Raw genomic sequence first — 20,517 nt, 5'->3', positions numbered from 1 at the left:
CCTTTTTAAACACAACCATTGGGTCAGGAAAAGGTATGCGAGGGGAAGGGAACCTCATTAGATGAAACCCTGTGTTGCTACCAGCAGAGGGTGGGTTGAATAAAGACCCGGCTTTGCACAGCTTGGAGCACATCCAAGCCAGACGGGGATGAATCGAGGGGGTCGCTTGCAGATCAAAAGCTTTTGGGGAACCTTACCTGGGGCTGGTCGTAACAAGGGGCATGTTAAAGAGGTTCCACACTAGAATAAAATTGTTCAAATAGCGCTGCGAATAGCAACTGAAGCTGAGGCACGCGACAAATTAAATGAAGCTTTCAAATGATTGTTTCTTGGTGCTTCTGCCGTACCAGTGATAGTACTTAAACCGTGGCCTCCAATTGGGTGTCTTCAGAAGTGTTTGCAATGCGCATGCCAGGTTCACAAACATGTAACACATCAAGAAGAACCTGTGGGAGAGGAGAACAACAAATTTAAATTGTTATTTTTTGGGGCAGTTAAGCGTACAATGCTCTGTTAACAGTCTTCGCATTTTGCTATGTGCTCGTTTTCTAGCTTCCCACCCCCACCCCCCACCCCCGCATCCGGATTCTCACCCTTGGTGGTCTCCGAATCAATTATTTCTCCAAACTGTAGCAGGCAGACACTCGGTGCCTCTCCATAACCACATGGGCTGGAAGGTGAACAATGGGAGCCTCCCCATTTTACAATGTTTCAGTCCAGATAGTAAATGTGGCCACATGTGGAAAAAGTAACGCTCGAGTAGCTTGCGTCAACCAATTTACACCTTTACTTTAAACCATTCTATGGAGTTCACTCCTGTGGAGTTTATTTTGTCTTCCGGTTTGGGATTAATGTTTTGATCTGTGCTTTTGGACCACAAATGCCCTTGATGTGCAATGAGGCAATTTAGAAAAGCATCCAATTACTAAGCTTCACCAGTCAGTCTGATCGATTATTCTCTGCTCCATGACTTGTAGTCCTTATTTCGACCCTAATCATTTCCTAGCATCTCCAGATAATAATGTAGCACAATCTCCAAGTATGTAGAAATGATTTGTTCTTGTCAAGTATAGGTTGCATCAACAATTGCATACTTCTGAACAGCATTACTATTCCATTACAGGGTGAAAACTCTTCCTTTGTTCACTGCCTAGATTGGACAACTCTAGTTCAGGTAGTGCCAGGTATTTTCATAGAATGGAGTGTGAACATTTGTCGCCTCATCTTTTTGTACTTGTCCAGTCTAATTCAGCAGATTTTACTGGTTTACCTGCCCTTTACAGACAGTGCTTTTCGGACAATGGCCTTTTGTGCATCTTCTCCCGAATCCTTCGTATTGCCGTTAGAACCTTCAGGAGCACAAATCCAACCTTTTGGAATGCAAGCTTCTCGATTTCACCATTTCCTTCTCCTCCTTAAAAGCCTTCTTCACCTTCAGACCAAACTTCCTGTTCCAGCCCACACCACCCCAAAAACAGATCTTTTTTTGTCCGGCACCCATTTTCTTAACAGCAACCCATGAAGTACTTTGGACATTCTTTATGTTGAGGGCATTATGTAAATGCATGCTCACACGCTGCTGAGGTTCAATACTGAAGACAGAAATGCACACCAGACAGTCAAAGATGAGGTAGAAAATATATGTGCCCATTGCACAAGATCTCAAAAGCCAACCACCACGAACTTTGGATGTGCGCCCACCTATTAAAAGTCTGGCTCCGGTTAAGGGATGGAAACTATACAGATTTTTCAATCTCAACCTGATTTGGGGAAAAGAAAATCTATACTTACATGGAAAGAATGGGAGCTACACTGTCAAGAGAAGCAATCAAAATGCCAATCTCACAAATACCAGCTGTGAGCAGGAGAGCCCATGTTGGTTCACCATTAGCCTTTCCATGACCAAAGACCTGATTTAAAAAGTAGAAAATGTACATATGAATTACACTTATCAACATAATTACATAACTTATATGTAGCAGAGGCACATCATGGGACAACTATGCCTGCCATAGTTGGGCCGTTGGGAATATTGAGTAACACAGTGAGAATGTGGTATATACTGCACAATGGGAGGCATAGATATACATAGATTATCATAGAATTTACAGTGCAGAAGGAGGCTATTCGGCCCATCGGGTCTGCACCGGCTCTTGGAAAGAGCACCCTACCCAAGGTCAACACCTCCACCCTATCCCCATAACCCAGTAATCCCACCCAACACTAAAGGCAATTTTGGACACTAAGGGCAATTTATCACAGCTAATCCACCTAACCTGCACATCTTTGGACTGTGGGAGGAAACCGGAGCACCCGGAGGAAACCCACGCACACACGGGGGGTATGTGCAGACTCCGCACAGACAGTGACCCAAGCCGGAATCGAACCTGGGACCCTGGAGCGGTGAAGCAATTGTGTTAACCACAATGCTACCGTGCTGCCCCTGTTAACACAGTTAACACAATACCCACGATAGTTCTGGGAAAGGGAGAAACCCATTTAGACGAACATTTAAGGAGTATTTGGCCTCCTTATAACTTCTGCCAAAATGCACCACCTCCTCCTCGTCTATTGAAATGAATTTCCACATACACACTTACTCTGCAAGTTTAATAACCGTATTTTATCAACATCTTATTTATTAAGTTTAATACAACCGCCCCGTGCTTATTTGTACATACCCGTAGGAAGGGAACTATTCCATCCCTGGCAATGGCCTGCATTAGCCGAGGGGCCCCAGTGAGACTCTGGAGACCAGCACCACATGTTGAAAAGAAAGAACCAATCACAATAACCCAGGGAGACGGCCAAGCCAGCGTTCCAATGACAAGGTTGCCGTTCACAGACTCACCAAACCTAGGAAAAGATAAACAAAGATAAACTTCCTTTAAACACAGGTTGCAACAGAAAGTGAAGGAGATTAGGGATGAACATAAACATAAGAACTAGGAGCAGGAGTAGGCCATCTGGCTCCTCGAGCCTGCTCCACCATTCAATGAGATCATGGCTGATCTTTTGTGGACTCAGCTCCACTTTCCGGCCCGAACACCATAACCCTTAATCCCTTTATTCTTCAAAAAACTATCTATCTTTATCTTAAAAACATTTAATGAAGGAGCCTCTACTGCTTCACTGGGCAAGGAATTCCATAGATTCACAACTCTTTGGGTGAAGAAGTTCCTCCTAAACTCAGTCCTAAATCTACTTCCCCTTATTTTGAGGCTATGCCCCCTAGTTCTGCTTTCACCCGCCAGTGGAAACAACCTGCCCGCATCTATCCTATCTATTCCCTTCATAATCTTATATGTTTCTATAAGATCCCCCCTCATCCTTCTAAATTCCAACGAGTACAGTCCCAGTCTACTCAACCTCTCCTCGTAATCCAACCCCTTCAGGTCTGGGATTAACCTAGTGAATCTCCTCTGCACACCCTCCAGTGCCAGTACGTCCTTTCTCAAGTAAGGAGACCAAAACTGAACACAATACTCCAGGTGTGGCCTCACTAACACCTTATACAATTGCAGCAGAACCTCTCTAGTCTTAAACTCCATCCCTCTAGCAATGAAGGACAAAATTCCATTTGCCTTCTTAATCACCTGTTGCACCTGAAAACCAACTTTTTGCGACTCATGCACTAGCACACCCAGGTCTCTCTGCACAGCAGCATGTTTTAATATTTTATCATTTAAATAATAATCCCTTTTGCTGTTATTCCTCGCAAAATGGATAACCTCACATTTGTCAACATTGTATTCCATCTGCCAGACCCTAGCCCATTCACTTAGCCTATCCAAATCCCTCTGCAGACTTCCAGTATCCTCTGCACTTTTTGCTTTACCACTTATCTTAGTGTCGGCTGCAAACTTGGACACATTGCCCTTGGTCCCCAACTCCAAATCATCTATGTAAATTGTGAACAGTTTTGGGCCCAACACTGATCCCTGAGGGACACCACTAGCTACGGATTGCCAACCAGAGAAACACCCATTAATCCCCACTCTTTGCTTTCTATTAATTAAACAATCCTCTATCCATGCTACTACTTTACCCTTAATGCCATGCATCTTTATCTTATGCAACAACCTTTTGTGTGGCACCTTGTCAAAGGCTTTCTGGAAATCCAGATATACCACATCCATTGGCTCCCCGTTATCTACCGCACTGTTAATGTCCTCAAAAAATTCCACTAAATTAGTTAGGCACGACCTGCCCTTTATAAAACCATGCTGCGTCTGTCCAATGGGACAATTTCCATCCAGATGCCTCGCTATTCCTTCCTTGATGATAGATTCCAGCATCTTCCCTACTACCGAAGTTAAGCTCACTGGCCTATAATTACCCGCTTTCTGCCTACCTCCTTTTTTTAAAGTGGGTTCACGTTTGCTAATTTCCAATCCGCCGGGACCACCCTAGAGTCTAGTGAATTTTGGTAAATTATCACTAGTGCATTTGCAATTTCCCTAGCCATCTCTTTTAGCACTCTGGGATGCATTCCATCAGGTCCAGGAGACTTGTCTACCTTTAGATGGAAAAGAATAAATCCATCAGATTTTTACCTCGCAACGCAAGGACAATGTATTATGGTCATCTAGTGTAAAATCTGTATCCCCCCTCATTGATTCACAATAATTCATGAGTTTGAGGGGATTACCCGAGTTTTTCCAGAGGATAGATTTCTGTACTAAGGAGCAGCAGGGGCCTTGAGGAATTTTCTCACTAGCCACCTCCTTTGAGGCAGGGATACATTGAAGTGTGATACATTGCCACCTGCAGGAAATGCTTCACAATCCCACCCAAAATTGTGGCAAAGACTACTGGAAAGCTTGGAATTGTGAGGCTGACTGACTGACTTCCTGCTGGTTGATCCTCCCCAATCTACAGGTGGTGATAATAAATCCTTCGAAGCAGCTATAAAGCTGATTTGCCTCTCAACTCCATTTGATCCACAACCCTCAATACCCATAGATCTGTGCGCTATGGACATCAATGCCACTTGCAAATAAACGTCAGCTAGTAGCTGAAAACAAAACATTCGTGGAAAGGTTTCAGATGGTCGAAACCTATACACCCATTGGGGTCCATGCCAACAGACGAAAAAACTAAATTAATTGAATAACAACTGCTGTTCTATATTGAGAAGCTCAAGCACCAGCCAACTAATTAACATTTAAATGTATAGCACTTTGGCAGCGAATCCGAACTACTCCTGGTATTTCATCCTATTATTCTTTAGTACAGCATTAGGAGAAATAGAATTCATGGTACAATTAAGTAAACATATCTTCATATGCTGTCTGCCAGTGCATGTCAATTGTTGAATCAACAACTTGACCAAAAGATAAAAAGATCTCACCTAATCACTTGTGTCAGTACGACCCAGTGTTGAAGAAAGAGGTCTGTGATCCATTCAGTACTGAACTACCTTTGAAGACTTTTTTCAATTATCACATATCTGCGTTAAAACACTCCCATTATCTAATTTGGCAACTAATACAGAACCAAATGAAACTCTTAACAACTCATTAACACAATATAGTCTATTTATTGATTGTTTGAAGGGTGCAATATAACTTGCAAACAAACGTTAATGACATTAAATGGTACTACAATTGCAAGTACTGCAGGAGTGAATTATAGTACGGTTAGATTGGCATCATAAAAATACATTTATGTACCCTATAATGAAATTAAATTCCGAGAAGATTTGAAAGTTGGGCCATTTTTTGTTATGAAGTGAATCTCGTATGGCAACGGGATATTTTCTGCTTGCACAGTGATAGCACTCCCACCTTTGAGTCACTTTTTAAAACTCATCAGATATTTCTTATCCCTTCTTTTGTTTAAAAAAGGAGATTGGGCAATTCTACTGGCATTTACCCAGCTTCAAATAAATCACTAACTGCCTGCTCTGCCGTCTGACAATTGGAAGATAAAGATAGCAACGAGAGTGTGATTAACTGAGTCGCTTAAAGCTGCATTCAGACTAACATGGGAAAACAAACAAATTCCAGAGATAAATTACGGAGCAGACACAGCTTTGGGTCGGGTGGGGGCATTGAGAAGAGATAAAAAATAAATAGGTCTAACACTTGAAGACAATATGTCAACATGTACATTCTGGGTGTCGCTTTCGAATTAGAACTTTGATATCGCGGAAGAGCATTAGATTATCAAATTCACATGCTCACTTTAATTGGTCACTGGCATACCCTGTGTGTAACTCCTGGTCAGCCACGCTTGATGTAGAATGGCGCCCCTCAAGCTATAAGGCCCCGGCGACAAATGTGCGACCTGTCCCGGGAATTACAGACAAAGATCTGCCTCAGTGCACCATTAGATGCGGGAAGAGAATTGGAATATCATGTGTGTGTAAATGATTTATGTGCATGGATAGATATTAATAGCTTGGAACATTTTGAAATATACAGATATTCATAATAGTCCAGGAAAAATAGACAATCAATAATTCAGACAACTTACTTGTCCCTTAACAGCACACCTTCGATGCAAGCGCCAAACAAGATAATGCATGTCAAGTCTGTTGTTGATTATTAAGGAAATTATTTTGTGCAAAACAAATGTTACCTATGTTAGTTATACTACTCACCTGGTAAAACACACTTGAAATCAAAATCCTGTGGGGACAGAAATTACTGGTGTAATAGTGTCCATTTAATAGTAGTGTGACTACTTACCAGTGGAAATTTTAATTAGTCATTGACTCTTCAGTAATCACTCACTAATTAGGGAATGTAGATCATCAAAGCAAAATACTCTTTCATGAAAGTGTGGTGACAAGAGGTTTAGAGGGGCCACTTTCAGAGGAAAGTCTGACTAAAGATCAAAGGGACGGAGCACATATTTTTCCGCGTGTGCAGCAATCACCAAGCCAGGCAACAGCTTCCGTAGTGATTAAATGGAGCCCTCAGCCCTCCGAGCCCTCCGTTGAATATTGTCCAGGGCCAGTCTTCAATGTGAGCCATTGATTGGGGGAGCACCATAGCTGCAGCCCGGGATCCCTACAAGGCCAGACTTGTGCTGATTTATTGCACAAACGCCTTGGCCAGTGCAGTAACGGTTGAGGAGTGTCCAATCTGGGTATAGCACGTTGACGTCAGATAGGCAGGCTGTGGGATCTGTGATGAGGAAGAGGTTTGTAATGGCAGAATTTTGGTCCCATTCCTGCTGCCATAGGGCCTTGATGGTCTTAACCGAGCAACAGGTGGATTGGTATGGTCCTGATATAGCAGCAGGCTTGGATTGATGTACACCTTCTCCAGGAGCTTTCTTGTTGCAATCTCCCTCCTTATGAGAGGGTGTGGGATGATATCCATTGCTGTGTTGAGCTGAGTATCTACATGACTGGGATGAGTTGTACCATTCTGGTTCACAGTACTCTGCAATCGAGTTGAGGTCCTTAAGATTTGAACATCTGCATCCCATGAAGAGCCAGCAAGTTTCCGGAGGAGATTGTTTGACATTTGGATCTTTGCTACGGTCTTGCTCAGGGTTCAGTCAAGGGCAACACCAATATAAATGCGATGTTATTCATGATTGTCTCTTGCCATTCAAGGATACGCTGAGTTTCCTCTTGATGCTGGCATTGTAGAGGTGAAATATACTTGAGGCTGTTTTATTGCTGCTGGGCTGAAGGCAACATCTCTTACAGTAGTTGGCCAGCTTTGCAATATCATTTTTTAATGTTGGCACTAGAAAATGTCTGAGCCCGAGAAGCACAGCAGATATTGTCAGCACAGATAAACCTCCGGGACAGAGTTGGAGACAGGTCGTTGATATAAAAATTGCAGACAGTTGGGGCTGGAACCAGAGCCCTGGGTAAGGCCGCTGGACTGTCTCATCACGCATGAGCACCTTGAATCGTCTATCATGGAGTAATAGTTTGACGGAGTTAGTAACCCATGGAGGGAGGACTGTTGAGCTTTTAACAAGGAGTTCAGTGTGCCAGACCATGTTGTAAGCTACAGTGAAGTCGAGAAAAACCTGTTTTGAGGTTATTTTCAAAGCCATTTTCAATTGAGGTGTTAGCACTGTTGCTTTACAGCGCCAGGGACCTGGGTTTGATTCCCAGCTTGGGTCACTGTCTATGAAGACTCTGCACATTCTTCCAGTGTCTGCATGGGTTTCCTACGGGTGCTCCGGTTTCTCCCATAAATCCCGAAAGAGGTGCTTGTTAGGTGATTTGGACATTCTGAATTCTCCCTCAATGTACCCAAACAAGCGCCGGAATGTGGCGACTAAGGGATTTTCACAGTAACTTAATTGCAGTGTTAGTGCAAGCCTATTTGTGACAATAAAGATTATTATTATTATAATAGGGACAAGGACCTGGTCACATGGGCTTTGACCTCGCCGAAAGCCAGCTTGTTCAACTTTCAAGATTTTCTCCACCTTTGGAACACACTGCCCCTCCCATATGAGCAAGGAATTAAAATATTTAAATGTTGCAACAACTTTAATGAAAAATGAGGTATAGAAGAGAGCACCCCAAGGTTTGGAGACATGGTTTCAGCATTCTAGCTAGCTCGACTTGTGGAAAATATTGTGGTGTGGGGGTGAAAGGGAAAGTCAAAGTGTGAATTGCTGAGAAGGATACTGACTGCATTTTATCGACCAGCTTGCGTCCTTCAAATTAATCAACAGTTTACAGCCACATCGGTCGTATTTATGGCTCATCCACAGTTACCCCGAGTGTACCAAGTTTGGGGCAAGAATCACAGAGTCCAGTAGCGGTGGTAAGCTCTATTACCAGAAAGCTGATAATCAAATAGTTTGAGATTCTTACAAAAATAGCTCATTGACATTTCAAGTCCAGGTCCATAAATTACCATATCCATTGATTTCAATTTCCTGATTCATGATCTCGGTGTAACCACTCTAGCTTCACGGCAGCTAGAGTCTTGCACTCCAGAACAGTTTGACATTTCAGTGTATTTAAGTTATTTACATTCAGATTCGTGGGTTGATTTCCCAATGTAAGGATACAAATGAAAGATGTTGTAATAATTGCTAACAGTGTTCCAGTAGGGATGGATTTCTGGGCATCCTTCAAGTCTCCGGATCTATTTGAACCAGCCATGATACCTGTCGAAGGAAAAGGAACCTTCATCAGAATCATTTAATTAAAGCTATGCATGTGCTCACCCTTGCTGATTTGTAACAATGTTTAAATAGGAGTTGCATCAAATTTCACCAAATGTTTTGCTAATTTATTTGTGCAATTCAGTTTGAGCATTCATATTATTAAACCTGTAGTTTTAGCTTGTATACACAAGCCAGAGATTTTCATAGAATCATACTCCCTACAGGGCAGAAGGAGGCCATTCAGCCCATCAAGTCTGCACTGAGCCTCTGAAAGAGCATCCTACCTACGTCCACTCCCCGCCCTATCCCGGTAAACCCACCTAAGCTTTAGACATTAATGGGCAATTTTAGCATGGACAATCCAACTAACCTGCACATCTTTGGGCTGTGGGAGGAAACCGGAGCACCCAGAGGAAACCCACGCAGACACGGGAGAATATGCAAACTCCACATTGAGTCACCCAAGGACAGAATGGAACCCGGGTCCTTGGTGCTGTGAGGCAGCAGTGCTAACTACTGTGCCACCGTGCCTATTTGCAACAGTTAGTGAATAATTATAAACCTGGACATGCTCAACTCAGCGTGTTTCGGAGTGAGAGTTTTGGGGAAAAGGGATGATGCTTATTAAAATCATTTTTTGCTATGAACATCGGTCTGTGATGGAAAATTTCCAAATCATTAGAAACCCATGCAGTTGGAGAAGGTCTTGAAGGGCAGCCAAGATTACTAACAATGCAACACCTTCAGAAGAGGATTAGTTTGGGACCTACAAGGGCTACAGCATGCTCTTTTAAGAAAGACAAAGGAGAGATAAAAAAAACATATCCTCCAAGGGACTGCTCAGTAATTGAATGCCTCACTGTCTCTTCACAGCCACATATTGTTACGACACTCTGGGCTAGTGCACGATCACTTCCAGCCCCACGTGCCCCAGAGTCACAACACAAGTGAATTAACCAATAGTTCTGAAATAAAAAATACCCACAGTATTTGGTCCTTGGACGCCCAAAAATTACAGTCACTAGGTTTGTAAGTTGAAGCACAATTACTGTTTTTTATAACAAGGACTGCCATGAAATATTTGGCAAACACAACTGGTTAATGACAAGTTAAAATCTACTACCCGCTTTAACTGTCCCACCCTCTACTCACACACATGCAAGACAGACAAACACAGAGGGAGGGAAAGGGATGAAAAATAGTAAGTACGAAAGTCAAAAGTTAAGAGTCTTTGCTTCAGATGGTGGTTCTTTTAGTGTGCTTTCTTCACAGCAAGCTTGCAGACTAGAGTCTGTGGTTTTCAGCCAGTAATGGTCTTGTTTGTAGAGTCATGCATTCAGGGCTCCTGTCATTTAGAAAAATTCAATACCCACAGACAGCAGGCTTTCTGAAGAGACACCTTATTGCTCATCAAACTTCAGGCCTCTGCAGACTCAAGAGAACGGCACCCAGACTTGCTGGAGAGTCAGCCCTCACAGGGGCCTCCTGGAGGGAATTAGTTGGATCCTTTTGGAGACAGTTAGTTAGATCTCGTCATCAGGCTGCCAGGATCAAAACTGAAACCAAACTGGAACCTCAGGACTCTAAAAAGCCTTCCAGTGGAATAATGTACAATCACCACCTGTTACCGGGCAGAACACAGCCCTCTGGGCTGTGGCCACCAGCCAAATCAATCACACTGAGTTCTCAGTGATACTGGCCAGTCTGCAATCACTAGTTTAAACCAGCACAGCCAATCCGGATTCTTCGGTTTGAAATAAAGGTACAGGCTTCCTGCCTTAAAATGACATATCCAATAATCATCCATGGACCAAAAATGTAACAGCAAACATAAAAGGGGAAATAAAGGAACAAAGAGCGAACAAACAGGAAGGACCCTTACATACTCACCCGTCACAGAGGGGAAATAGATGCCAACCAGCATGGTGAAGTAGGTCGCAATGTCACTGAACACGTACGGGAGTCCTGTATTTGAGGCATCCTCGGAGGCAGGTACAGATGGAATTCCTTGTTTTTCCAACATTTCCCCCAGTGGTCCGTAAGTACTCCAGATGTTGTCTGGTAAGAAAAGCAAGAACAAGAATGCCACGAAACAATTAATTCAACATAACAGCTCAGACTTTGCAGTTGGAAAGATTGTCAGCATTCACTGCTGTTACAACTGTGAAACCGACAGCCAAAGACCCGAAATGCGCTGTTAGGCGATGCGACCTGCAGTCGCTGTCCGTGATTCCTGCTCCTCCACAGGGTGCACTGTCGGAGCCCAACACCCCGCGCCCAGGTGCAAATCAATTAGCAATCAATTGAATTGACATGAAGTTCCATTTCTTATTCCATCCGTTTAGCTGCAAAAGAATCTCGATAAAAGGTATGCCTTATTGAATAGGCTGCGAGTGAGTTTTTAAACAGCAGATTAAGTTCCGAATTACTTCTGAGTAACCTCTCTGACCTGGACAAACTAATTTTCTGATTGTGGAATGTCAAATTATTCTCTATTATAATGCAAGAAACATTATTTTGGATAATATTTTTGGAAGTTTAGGTTGCTTCAGTTCTATCTGAGGCCGGGATTATCCACTCAGTTTGCGGCAGGCTTCATGGCGGGTGGGAGTGGGGGAAATCCCTCGAGGTCACGAAAATCTGTTTTACACCAACATCCTCCTGCTGATGGCGGGTCACGTTTCCCGCTGGTGGAAAACGGGGCTATCAGTTCCTTTTATTTGCATCTAATTATAAACCTTGCTCCCTGGAATCATCCCCCCCACATAGGCTCAGGAGGCCACATTGCCACGCCACACAACCACACCAAAATGGTTCACAATGGTACATAAATCGACGTGCACCTGGCAATCTGCACACTTGAGGACTGTTCGGCTACCTTGGACAGTGCAAGTGGCTTCACAATATAGAGGGCTGCGATGGAGATGGAGTATTGGCACCTCCACCTCAATATCCCATGGGCTAACTGGTGGATAAAGCGCCACAAGAGCAATGCAATCTAGAGATACAGGGTGAGCAGTTTATGAGTGAAGATAATCTTAACATTCACTTCCTCGGCGATGAAGTGAAGGGGTGGTGTTTCCTGTCCCACACAGGGATGGTCCAAGTAGGTCTGGCAGTGAGAGCTCACCACCGCCATCTCGGTGTCAGCCGTGACTGCACAGTTGAAAATATCAGGAGACCACTGTACCTAGTCTCAAAAAGGGAGAATTCTGCCTTGTATATTTTCTTTTAACATACACCAGTAATCTGCATTCCAGTGTGTTTAAGGAGGTGGCTCTGGAAATAGTGGATTCATTGGTGGTCATCTTCCGGGATTCTATAGACTCTGGAACAGTCCCTGCAGATTGGAGGGGAGCTAATGTCACTCCAATATTCAAAAAGTGAGGTCAAGAGAAAACAGGGAATTATAGACCAGTAAGCCTAACATCGGTCGTGGGGTGAATTCTTGAATCCATTATCAAGGACTTTATAGCGGAACATTTAGAAAGCAGTGGCAGGATCAGTCAGAGTCAGCATTGATTTATGAAGGAGAAACAGTTGACTAGGGGGAGCCAGTCCATTTTGGGGGGGGGGGGGGGGGGGGGGGAGTGTATTGAAATGGAGAGAAAATTGGTTGGCAGAGATGAACCAAGAGTAGGGATCGGTGCTGGGACCCCAGCTATTCACAAAATATATTAATGATTTGGATGAGGGAACAAAATGTAACATCTCAGTTTGCAGATGATACCAAGTTGGGTGGGAAGGTGAACTGTGACGAGGATGCAGGGATCCTACAGCATGATCTGGACAGGTTGGGCTAGTGGGCAACCCAATGGCAGGTGCAGTATAATTTGGATAAGTGAGAGTTATTCACTTTGGAAGCAAAAGCAGGAAGGCAGATTACTACCTGAATGGTTGTAAAATGGGAGAGGTGAGTGTGCAGTGGGACCTGGGTGTCCTTGTGCACCAGTCGCTGAAGGTAAGCATGCATGTGCAGCAGGCGGGAAAGAAGGCTAATGGTATGTTGGCCTTCATTGCAAGAGGTTTCGAGTGCAGAAGCAGGGATGTGTTGCTGCAATTATGCAGGGCCTTGGTGAGACCACACCTGGAATATTGTGTGCAGTTTTGGTCTCCTTTTCTGAGGAAGGTTGTTCTTGCTCTCGAGGAAATGCAGCGAAGGTTTATCAGACTGATTCCAGGGATGGAGGTACTGGCATATGAGGAGAGACTGACTAGGTTAGGAATGTTCTCGCTCGAGTTCAGAAGAATGAGGGGGGACCTCAGAGACTTATAAAATTCTAACAGGACTAGTCAGGATAGATGCAGGGAAAATGTTCCCAATGGTGGGTGTGTCCAGAACCAGGGATCACAGTCTGAGAATTCAGGATAAACCATTTAGGACAGAGATGAGGAGACATTTCTTCACCCAAAGAGTGGTGAGCCTGTGGAATTCATTACAACAGGAAGTAGTTGATGCTAAAACATTGAATATATTCAAGAGGCGGCTAGATATAGCACTTGGGGAGAAAGCAGGATTAGGCTACTGAGTTGGATGATCAGCCATGATCGTGATAAATGGCAGAGCAGGCCCGAAGGACCAAAAGGCCTCCCTCTGCTCCTATCTTCTGTGTATCTATGTAAACAGAGAACAAAGATAATATTTTGATTCCCAAGTACTAAATGGTTAGAAGAAAACACACTACGCTGAAAGTTGTACGGTCATTAATGAACCCAAACACATTTACAATGGTTCCAGAATAAAACTTAAAAATTAGAGCAGTTCACAGATATCATCGAATGCAGGGCAAATACATGGATGGTATTAATCAAAGTGTAATCCAGTCAGAAAAAAAGAGTAAGCAGGAGGGCACTGGAATACAGAAAATGCTGGAAATGCTCCAAGTCAAATAGCACCCGTGGGGAAGGAAATTCATCAGGGCGAAATTAAAAATCTCCAGCATTGGTTGTGGGTAAACAGCAGGGGAGTTTGACATAGGCACCATGAGCCAAATGGCCTCCTGTGATGCATCATTCTGTGATTGAAATAATAGATAGCATCATCAGAAAATAGCCTCATTATGCATTCTTGGCCAAGAGCCCAGCCATCCCCTGATCTGCTGTCACAGCTGCACTCAAGGGAAAACATTGCTTGATTGATAGCTTTCTCTCAGGTCTACTACACAATAATTTTTTGTACAAGATAAAGAGGTGTCAAGTTCTTGCAGTTTGTGCTATTGATACTTTAAAAGTCTGCTTGGTTAACACTTTTGGACTGCAGTAAAAATAACTTTTGTCAGCAAGTTATGCATGAATTACGTGTTTTATAAAAGCTTTTTCATTCATGACATTGTTACTATGGAGTTCATTGATCCGATTCAGAAGGCTGCATACTGGGTAAATGGGCATTGATGTGCCATCGGTTGGCATGAATGGTATGAGTGTCCATTGGGAGTGGGTGGAGAGACATGGGTTGGTATGGAGGGTACGGTTGGGGGTGGGGGGGGAAAGATGGGCAAGATTTTTTGAACTTAACTTTCAACGGGTTTGTTCATCCAGACTGTGGTTAACAATACCTCTGAGGGACTTTGAACCACAGCTCACTGAAAGTCTGGCTCAACTTCATGAAAATTGTAATGGGCTAGGAGATGCCTTATCCCTGCAATGGAGCCAGGTCAGAATTGTAGGGTGCATGCTTGCAACCACCACCAGCCTGCACCATATGCTGCGCTAAATAAAATTGGGGTGCTGCGAATCCTGGTGTCGGCACCTGGTTGCCATTTTTAAAGGATTGTGGAGTCTCCCTGTCTGCACAATTATCCAACCTGGTAAGTCGCATTCTCTCTCCAGATACTATAGGCCAGCCAAGTGTTTTCCAAGATTTCTGCTTTTGTTTCCTATTTACAGCATCTGCAGTATTTTGCTTCTACACTGGCAATTGTACCAACAAGTTGGAGTATAATCTTCACAATTCTTTAATTTTAGAGATATGACAAAGTGCAATATTGTGTGTCTGAAAGAACCTTCACTCTTTCTTTAAGAGATGGGGTAGGCAATCTTTCAAGTGTGTTTCAACTCATACCGCAGGTTATAACTTGTCTGTTAAAACATCTTCCTCATGCAACTGCGAGAACAGTCACTTTTCTAATGGATACTCACCAATTATTACTCTGCTCGCGATACCAGGGATCCCTTGAATTATCGTGACGTTGTTGAGATTAAAGTATTCATTGCAAGTGGCATTGAGATAGGGGCTATCACAGAAGAGTTGCCAAAGCTGAGTTGTCACTGTCTCGTTGCCTTCAATGCTAAACTTTGCACACACATCAAAATTTTGCCAGGCTAAGGTCCGGTTTCCAAGCATACAGAGGCTGTGGAGAGGAGGAAAATAATAGTGTATAAAATGGCAGGTGAAAAATATGATAAAGAACATGGGTGAACAAGTAGTCACCTAGTCACTAAAAGATGATCAGAACTGTGGTAATGGGAGGGGTTTACAGAAAAGAGGCAGTTGAATCAATAATCAAAAACTAAAAATTCCCCCTCATATGGCAAGGCGATGAAAATGTTATTCAATCCATCAAAGCCCATCTCATCAGTGTTCCAACTGACCCGTTTTTTAAAAACTCTCCCAAAATCTTGGCCTCTAACATCTCAACAGTACCATCTTTTGTGATTTATCACAGCCAAGGAGAGACAGGTGGAGAAAAATACAACTGTCCCAGGGAAATTCACTGGGGACAATGGTATGATAATCTGGCCACAGCTGTAGCAGCCTTGTCACAGGAGAAAAACCTTAGCCAATCTACTGTACATACAGGCTCTCAGTTCTCCTGAATTCTGCTTCAGCTCTGGAAAACATGTGGCCTTTTCGAGAAATCAGCTAATGATATAAGCCCGAGGCCAAAGGACTAAAGCATAAAAACATTAAAAATCGCATAATAAAAATAGAAAATTCGGGAAAAACTAATAGAAAATGCTGGAAAAACTTAGCTAAATGCTGCATTACTCTCCTTCAAAACTAAAAAATGTCATATGGACTCAAAACATTAACTCTGTTTCACTCTTCACAAAGGCTGTCAGATCTGCTGAGTTTATCTAGCATTTTCCTTTTTTATTTCAGATTTCCAGCATCTGCAGTATTTTGCTTTTTTCAAAAGCCACATAACCTTGGATACAGACCCAGGACTTGGTACCCTAATCAAAATAGTACTTCAATTGGATGAGTTACAATGCAGTTTGTAATTAGGGCTTCTTTCAAAAACAGGCACACAGCTTTATTTAAAAAATGAGATTATTAAAATCATGTAAGACACTTTATGGGGCAGCATAAAACAATACATTGCAACAAGCCATTATGAACATACATTTAGTCAAAGAGGTAGATTTTAATAAGCGTCTTAGAAAGAGCGAAAGCGTTGTGAAAGGTTTAGAGAGAGAATTCCAGAGTTTGCTGCCCAATAGTGAAGCAGTTAAAAATCAAGAAGCCAAAATTACAGATAGCTCAAATAGTTGTGGGACTGAAGAGGGAGAAGCAAAGCCATGGAGGTATTTCAAAATAAGGATGAGAATTTTAAAATGGAGGCACTGTTTAATCAAGAGCCAAAGCAGATCAGCGGGTGCTGAAGGAAAGGAGCGAATGGGTTTTCATGCTGCCTGGTGTCCCGGAGGCTCGGTTTGTATACATGTATATTTAATGAGGTTTTACAACCGTTAGAGTGGAAAGATGGGTTACAAAGGGGTTAGCAGTTTAGTGGACTTGTGAAAAAGAAATAAAATAGAAAGAAAAACTGCTGTTGCCAGGGGTACAGGGAAAGACAGAAGAGGTGGATCAGTCAGTGGGAAGGCAGAAGGTCCAAAACTCTGGTAAGAAATTCTGCAAAACTGCTAGGGAACGGAGTTTAGAGAACACTTGTGTTCCCGCTGAAGTAATAGTGAGTTTAGAGTGCGTTTTTTTGGGGTGTCTCAAGGAGAAGTACCAACTGAGGAAAATAACCGACTGAATGCTCAGAAGTTCACCAGATGAAAATTGTTTGAAAGTGAGCCAGCCCAAGCCTTGATGTTGAGATAATGGTAAATATTTTTGTGAGGCAAGGTTAATAAGGGATACAGAACCAAGGTGAATGGTGTAAAGGCGTATGAAAACAAGGCAGGTAAATGAGTTATGATACAGATTAGCCTTGATCTAACTGACAGAATAAACTCAAGGGGCCGAATGGTCCATTGCTGCGTGACAGAAACTAGACATGATCTTGTATTTCTGATCTATATTACAGAGACCAAAACGTTGCAGCTTATTTTCATTCCAAAAGTGACATGGCTCTTGCAGAATCTTCAAAGTAGTTCATTCAAGGCTGATGAATGGATGGATGGATGTACTTACGGAAAGTCAGGTGGGTTGAAGGCGGTTTTGATGACCCCTGCATAGATGGCAAGGATAGAAAGGATAACGCAGGCTAGGAAAACCAGAGCCAATTTGTTGACATACTTGACTCCGACAAATACCACCGTGGCCATTAACGTGATCGCACATGTGCCGTAAACCCTCATGTTATTCAGCAAGGCCGTGTTTTCTTCGCTGGGGTCCTGTGCTTTGAATATAGCTGCACTTGGAACAATGTAGGTCTAGAAGAAAAGTTAAGCATTTAGACCTAAAGAGCCCCATTGATTCACCATTCTATAACTTACAGCATTTGGGGCAACAACACCGAATGGCGTCAACTAGCTGTTGACACCATCCATGCAATTTCTACATCTGTCTCCCTTACCCTATCAATTATGATCACAAGCTTAAATTTGGGCACAGTTCGACTGGCGCTAACCGCTTTTCTCCTCAAATAGTTCTCGAAAGCAAGTGTCACCCAGCTAACCAGTTGTTGAAGGTAACAAATTCCATCCAATTCAGTCTTTACCAGTGACAATAATGTGTACATTGTGTGAAAAAGAAAATATTCGGCAACAGGATGAAACATCCGTCCAATATACTAGCAACGAGGTTACAGAGTTACCAAACAAGTGCCTTGAGCTCCAAGCCCCAAAGATTTTATTCACTTACAAAACAGTAGTGGAGGGCACAACCTTGCAGACAGGACAAATTGGCAGTCACTTTCTCAGCCTGCTATAACTGCACCTCCTATCACCGAGTTACAAAATGGGATGCATGGTGGTTATGCACAATTCTAGACCAGACCCCAACAGTGGTAGGATACTGGACCGAAACCCTAATATTTTAGTTTATTTTTAAGAATGTGCGGAAAGAATGATTCGCTCCAGGAGTGATTGCAAGAAGAAATAGGGATTTGGTATCTTAAAAATAAAACTTTATTATGAATGCCATATTAAACTCTTGAACTTCATACCTAAAAAGAACAGATTCCAATTACACCCCTTAAACACTACTACTCAATTCCCCATTTAAGAAACAAAAAAAGGAACATCCAGCTCTCAATCCATCTTAAAATCAGCACGTCATAGAGTAATACTAGATTTACAGAACAGATTTGGTTCCTGTTAGAGCCCATTCAGACTCTGGCTGAAATTCTTAAAAATAAAACTGGTTCACCTGGCGTGTTTCAGCTTCTTCCTTGTCCTCTACAAGACTGGTCTGCTTTAAATATTATTACACTTGTGCTAACTACCCTACTGGGAAGAACTGTGGACCTGGTGTCAGACAGATGAGACTTCAATTCCTCTCCAAAGATTTCTCAGCAAGTCTCTCCGAATCCCTTCGCTGCACCCAGCAATTCCATTATCTCCCCAAGCTAAAATAATAAATTAACTTTACAGGCTGAAAGCAAACTCCCCAGGTACTTTTCCCAGTCAAACCTCATTGCATTAGCCCAGACTGAAAAACACATGCGTCTGGTCAATTGTACCTTCTGACTCAAAACAAAATCTTTTTTAAAAAACATGACCACTGCAATTAAACACACTATAACCCTGGGCTTTTAACCCTTCAATTGCCCCAATATTTAGATGCCAGTTTTCTGAAAATCCTCCATTCATCACATACAAACATCTGTCAGCTGCTCCTGGCTCAGTGATGCTGGAGAAGCAATCAAATAGGTGAATACCCAATATAATCCAGGAGTTACTTCAGAACAACATACGTACATAGAGGAGAAACAAGGCTACGACTGAGGTTTTAAAGTTTGTTGCAATTAACCTTTGTACTACAGCTCGACTGTTCAGTCTATGGTATGATTATGTTGGTACTGGAAGCATTATTATTAAACCATAACTTTCAAAAAGGAACTTAATGTATATGTGAAAATGAAACATTTGCAGTGCTATGGTAAAAGTGAGGCTCGTTAGATAACTCTTTGAAAGACACAACAGGCCAATGATTGGTACCTTGTCCTGATTGATTCTACACTAATAAACACTCAAAGTGCTCCATTACTGATATGGAATCTCCTGCTTGCCGAGAGTGCAAATGCCAGAATGTCTGGTAAATCAGGAACACACTCCGCCCCCCCCTAAAATAAATCAATGACATTTAGAGATGTGCAAGAGGCCAGGATTGGAGGAACACATGGATCTCGGAGGATTGCAGGGCTGGAGGAGATTACAGATGCGGGACATAGGGAAGGCCTTTGGGTCAAAACAAGGGTCAACAGTTTTAAATTGAGGCCTTACCAATGTAGGTCAGTAAGCACAGGGCTGGTGGGTGAATTGTAATTGGCGAGTGTGGGTAACAGCAATAGTTTTTTTGGATGTGCTCCAGTAGTTAGTGGAGAATGCATGGACGAAGGCAGAAGGCTGGTCTGAAGAATATTAAAACAAACAAGCTTCCCTCAATATAAAATCAAAGGGAGGTGAAAATGGGAGGTTTTCACATTTTTGTCAATGAGCAACCTAATTAACACAAATAAATGTGTGACTTTGAAATGTGCAAATACTGAGAATAGAATTCCATTAGGTCGTAAATTACAGAGGAACACATCTTTCATTCAAATACTAATTTCATGCCTCTGTTAATTGGAACAAAATACTGTGGAGTTCAAAGACCGTGCTTACAAATCTCAAGACCAGAAATCAATATTTGCGTGCTTTGAACATGTAGAAACCCATCTACAGTAAACTACAACAAGGGACAGTGGGTTTTAGCTAGCTAATCAGCTCTGGAAGGCAAAAATTAGTTTGAGATCCTGTCCCTCTTGGCTAGCCAGGGAATCCCGGTTTCAGCTCTTGCAGAAGAGCAGCCATCCAGATCAGGTACCAGAGGACTGGTAGTGCCCAGCAAACAGCAACCCAGCAAATGGCGCCTTCAAGCGATGAATTAAGTACCCTAGGTGCCAGCCATGGCACTCTCACCTCAGTCCGAAGGTTGAGGGTTCATTACCCATTCCAGACTCTTCAGCCCATTTAAGGGAGAGATCAGCTGTGACCTAATCCAATGACTGAATAGCCACAGGAGGCTTTAAGGCCTATTCT

General features: G+C 42.8%; 1 protein-coding gene across 2 annotated transcripts in view; it reads right to left on the bottom strand.

Moving 5' to 3' along the window:
• The window catches only part of slc12a7b (solute carrier family 12 member 7b), a 405,364-nt gene that overhangs the window by 50,741 nt on the left and 334,106 nt on the right, over window positions 1–20,517 (bottom strand). For both annotated transcript variants that reach the window (XM_072509843.1, XM_072509844.1), the window contains exons 7-14: window positions 17,465–17,706; window positions 15,241–15,452; window positions 10,993–11,160; window positions 9,004–9,102; window positions 6,481–6,538; window positions 2,682–2,856; window positions 1,792–1,910; window positions 348–446 (exon numbers count right to left, since the gene is read on the bottom strand). In XM_072509843.1, the coding sequence (XP_072365944.1) occupies window positions 348–446; window positions 1,792–1,910; window positions 2,682–2,856; window positions 6,481–6,538; window positions 9,004–9,102; window positions 10,993–11,160; window positions 15,241–15,452; window positions 17,465–17,706 (1,172 nt within the window). The remainder of the gene's footprint in view (window positions 1–347; window positions 447–1,791; window positions 1,911–2,681; window positions 2,857–6,480; window positions 6,539–9,003; window positions 9,103–10,992; window positions 11,161–15,240; window positions 15,453–17,464; window positions 17,707–20,517) is intronic.

This window comes from Scyliorhinus torazame, chromosome 6, assembly GCF_047496885.1.
Source record: "Scyliorhinus torazame isolate Kashiwa2021f chromosome 6, sScyTor2.1, whole genome shotgun sequence".
In the NCBI taxonomy this organism is placed as follows: domain Eukaryota; kingdom Metazoa; phylum Chordata; class Chondrichthyes; order Carcharhiniformes; family Scyliorhinidae; genus Scyliorhinus; species Scyliorhinus torazame.
Note: the sequence above shows the minus strand (reverse complement) of the source record. Positions and strands in the feature narration are given on the sequence as shown.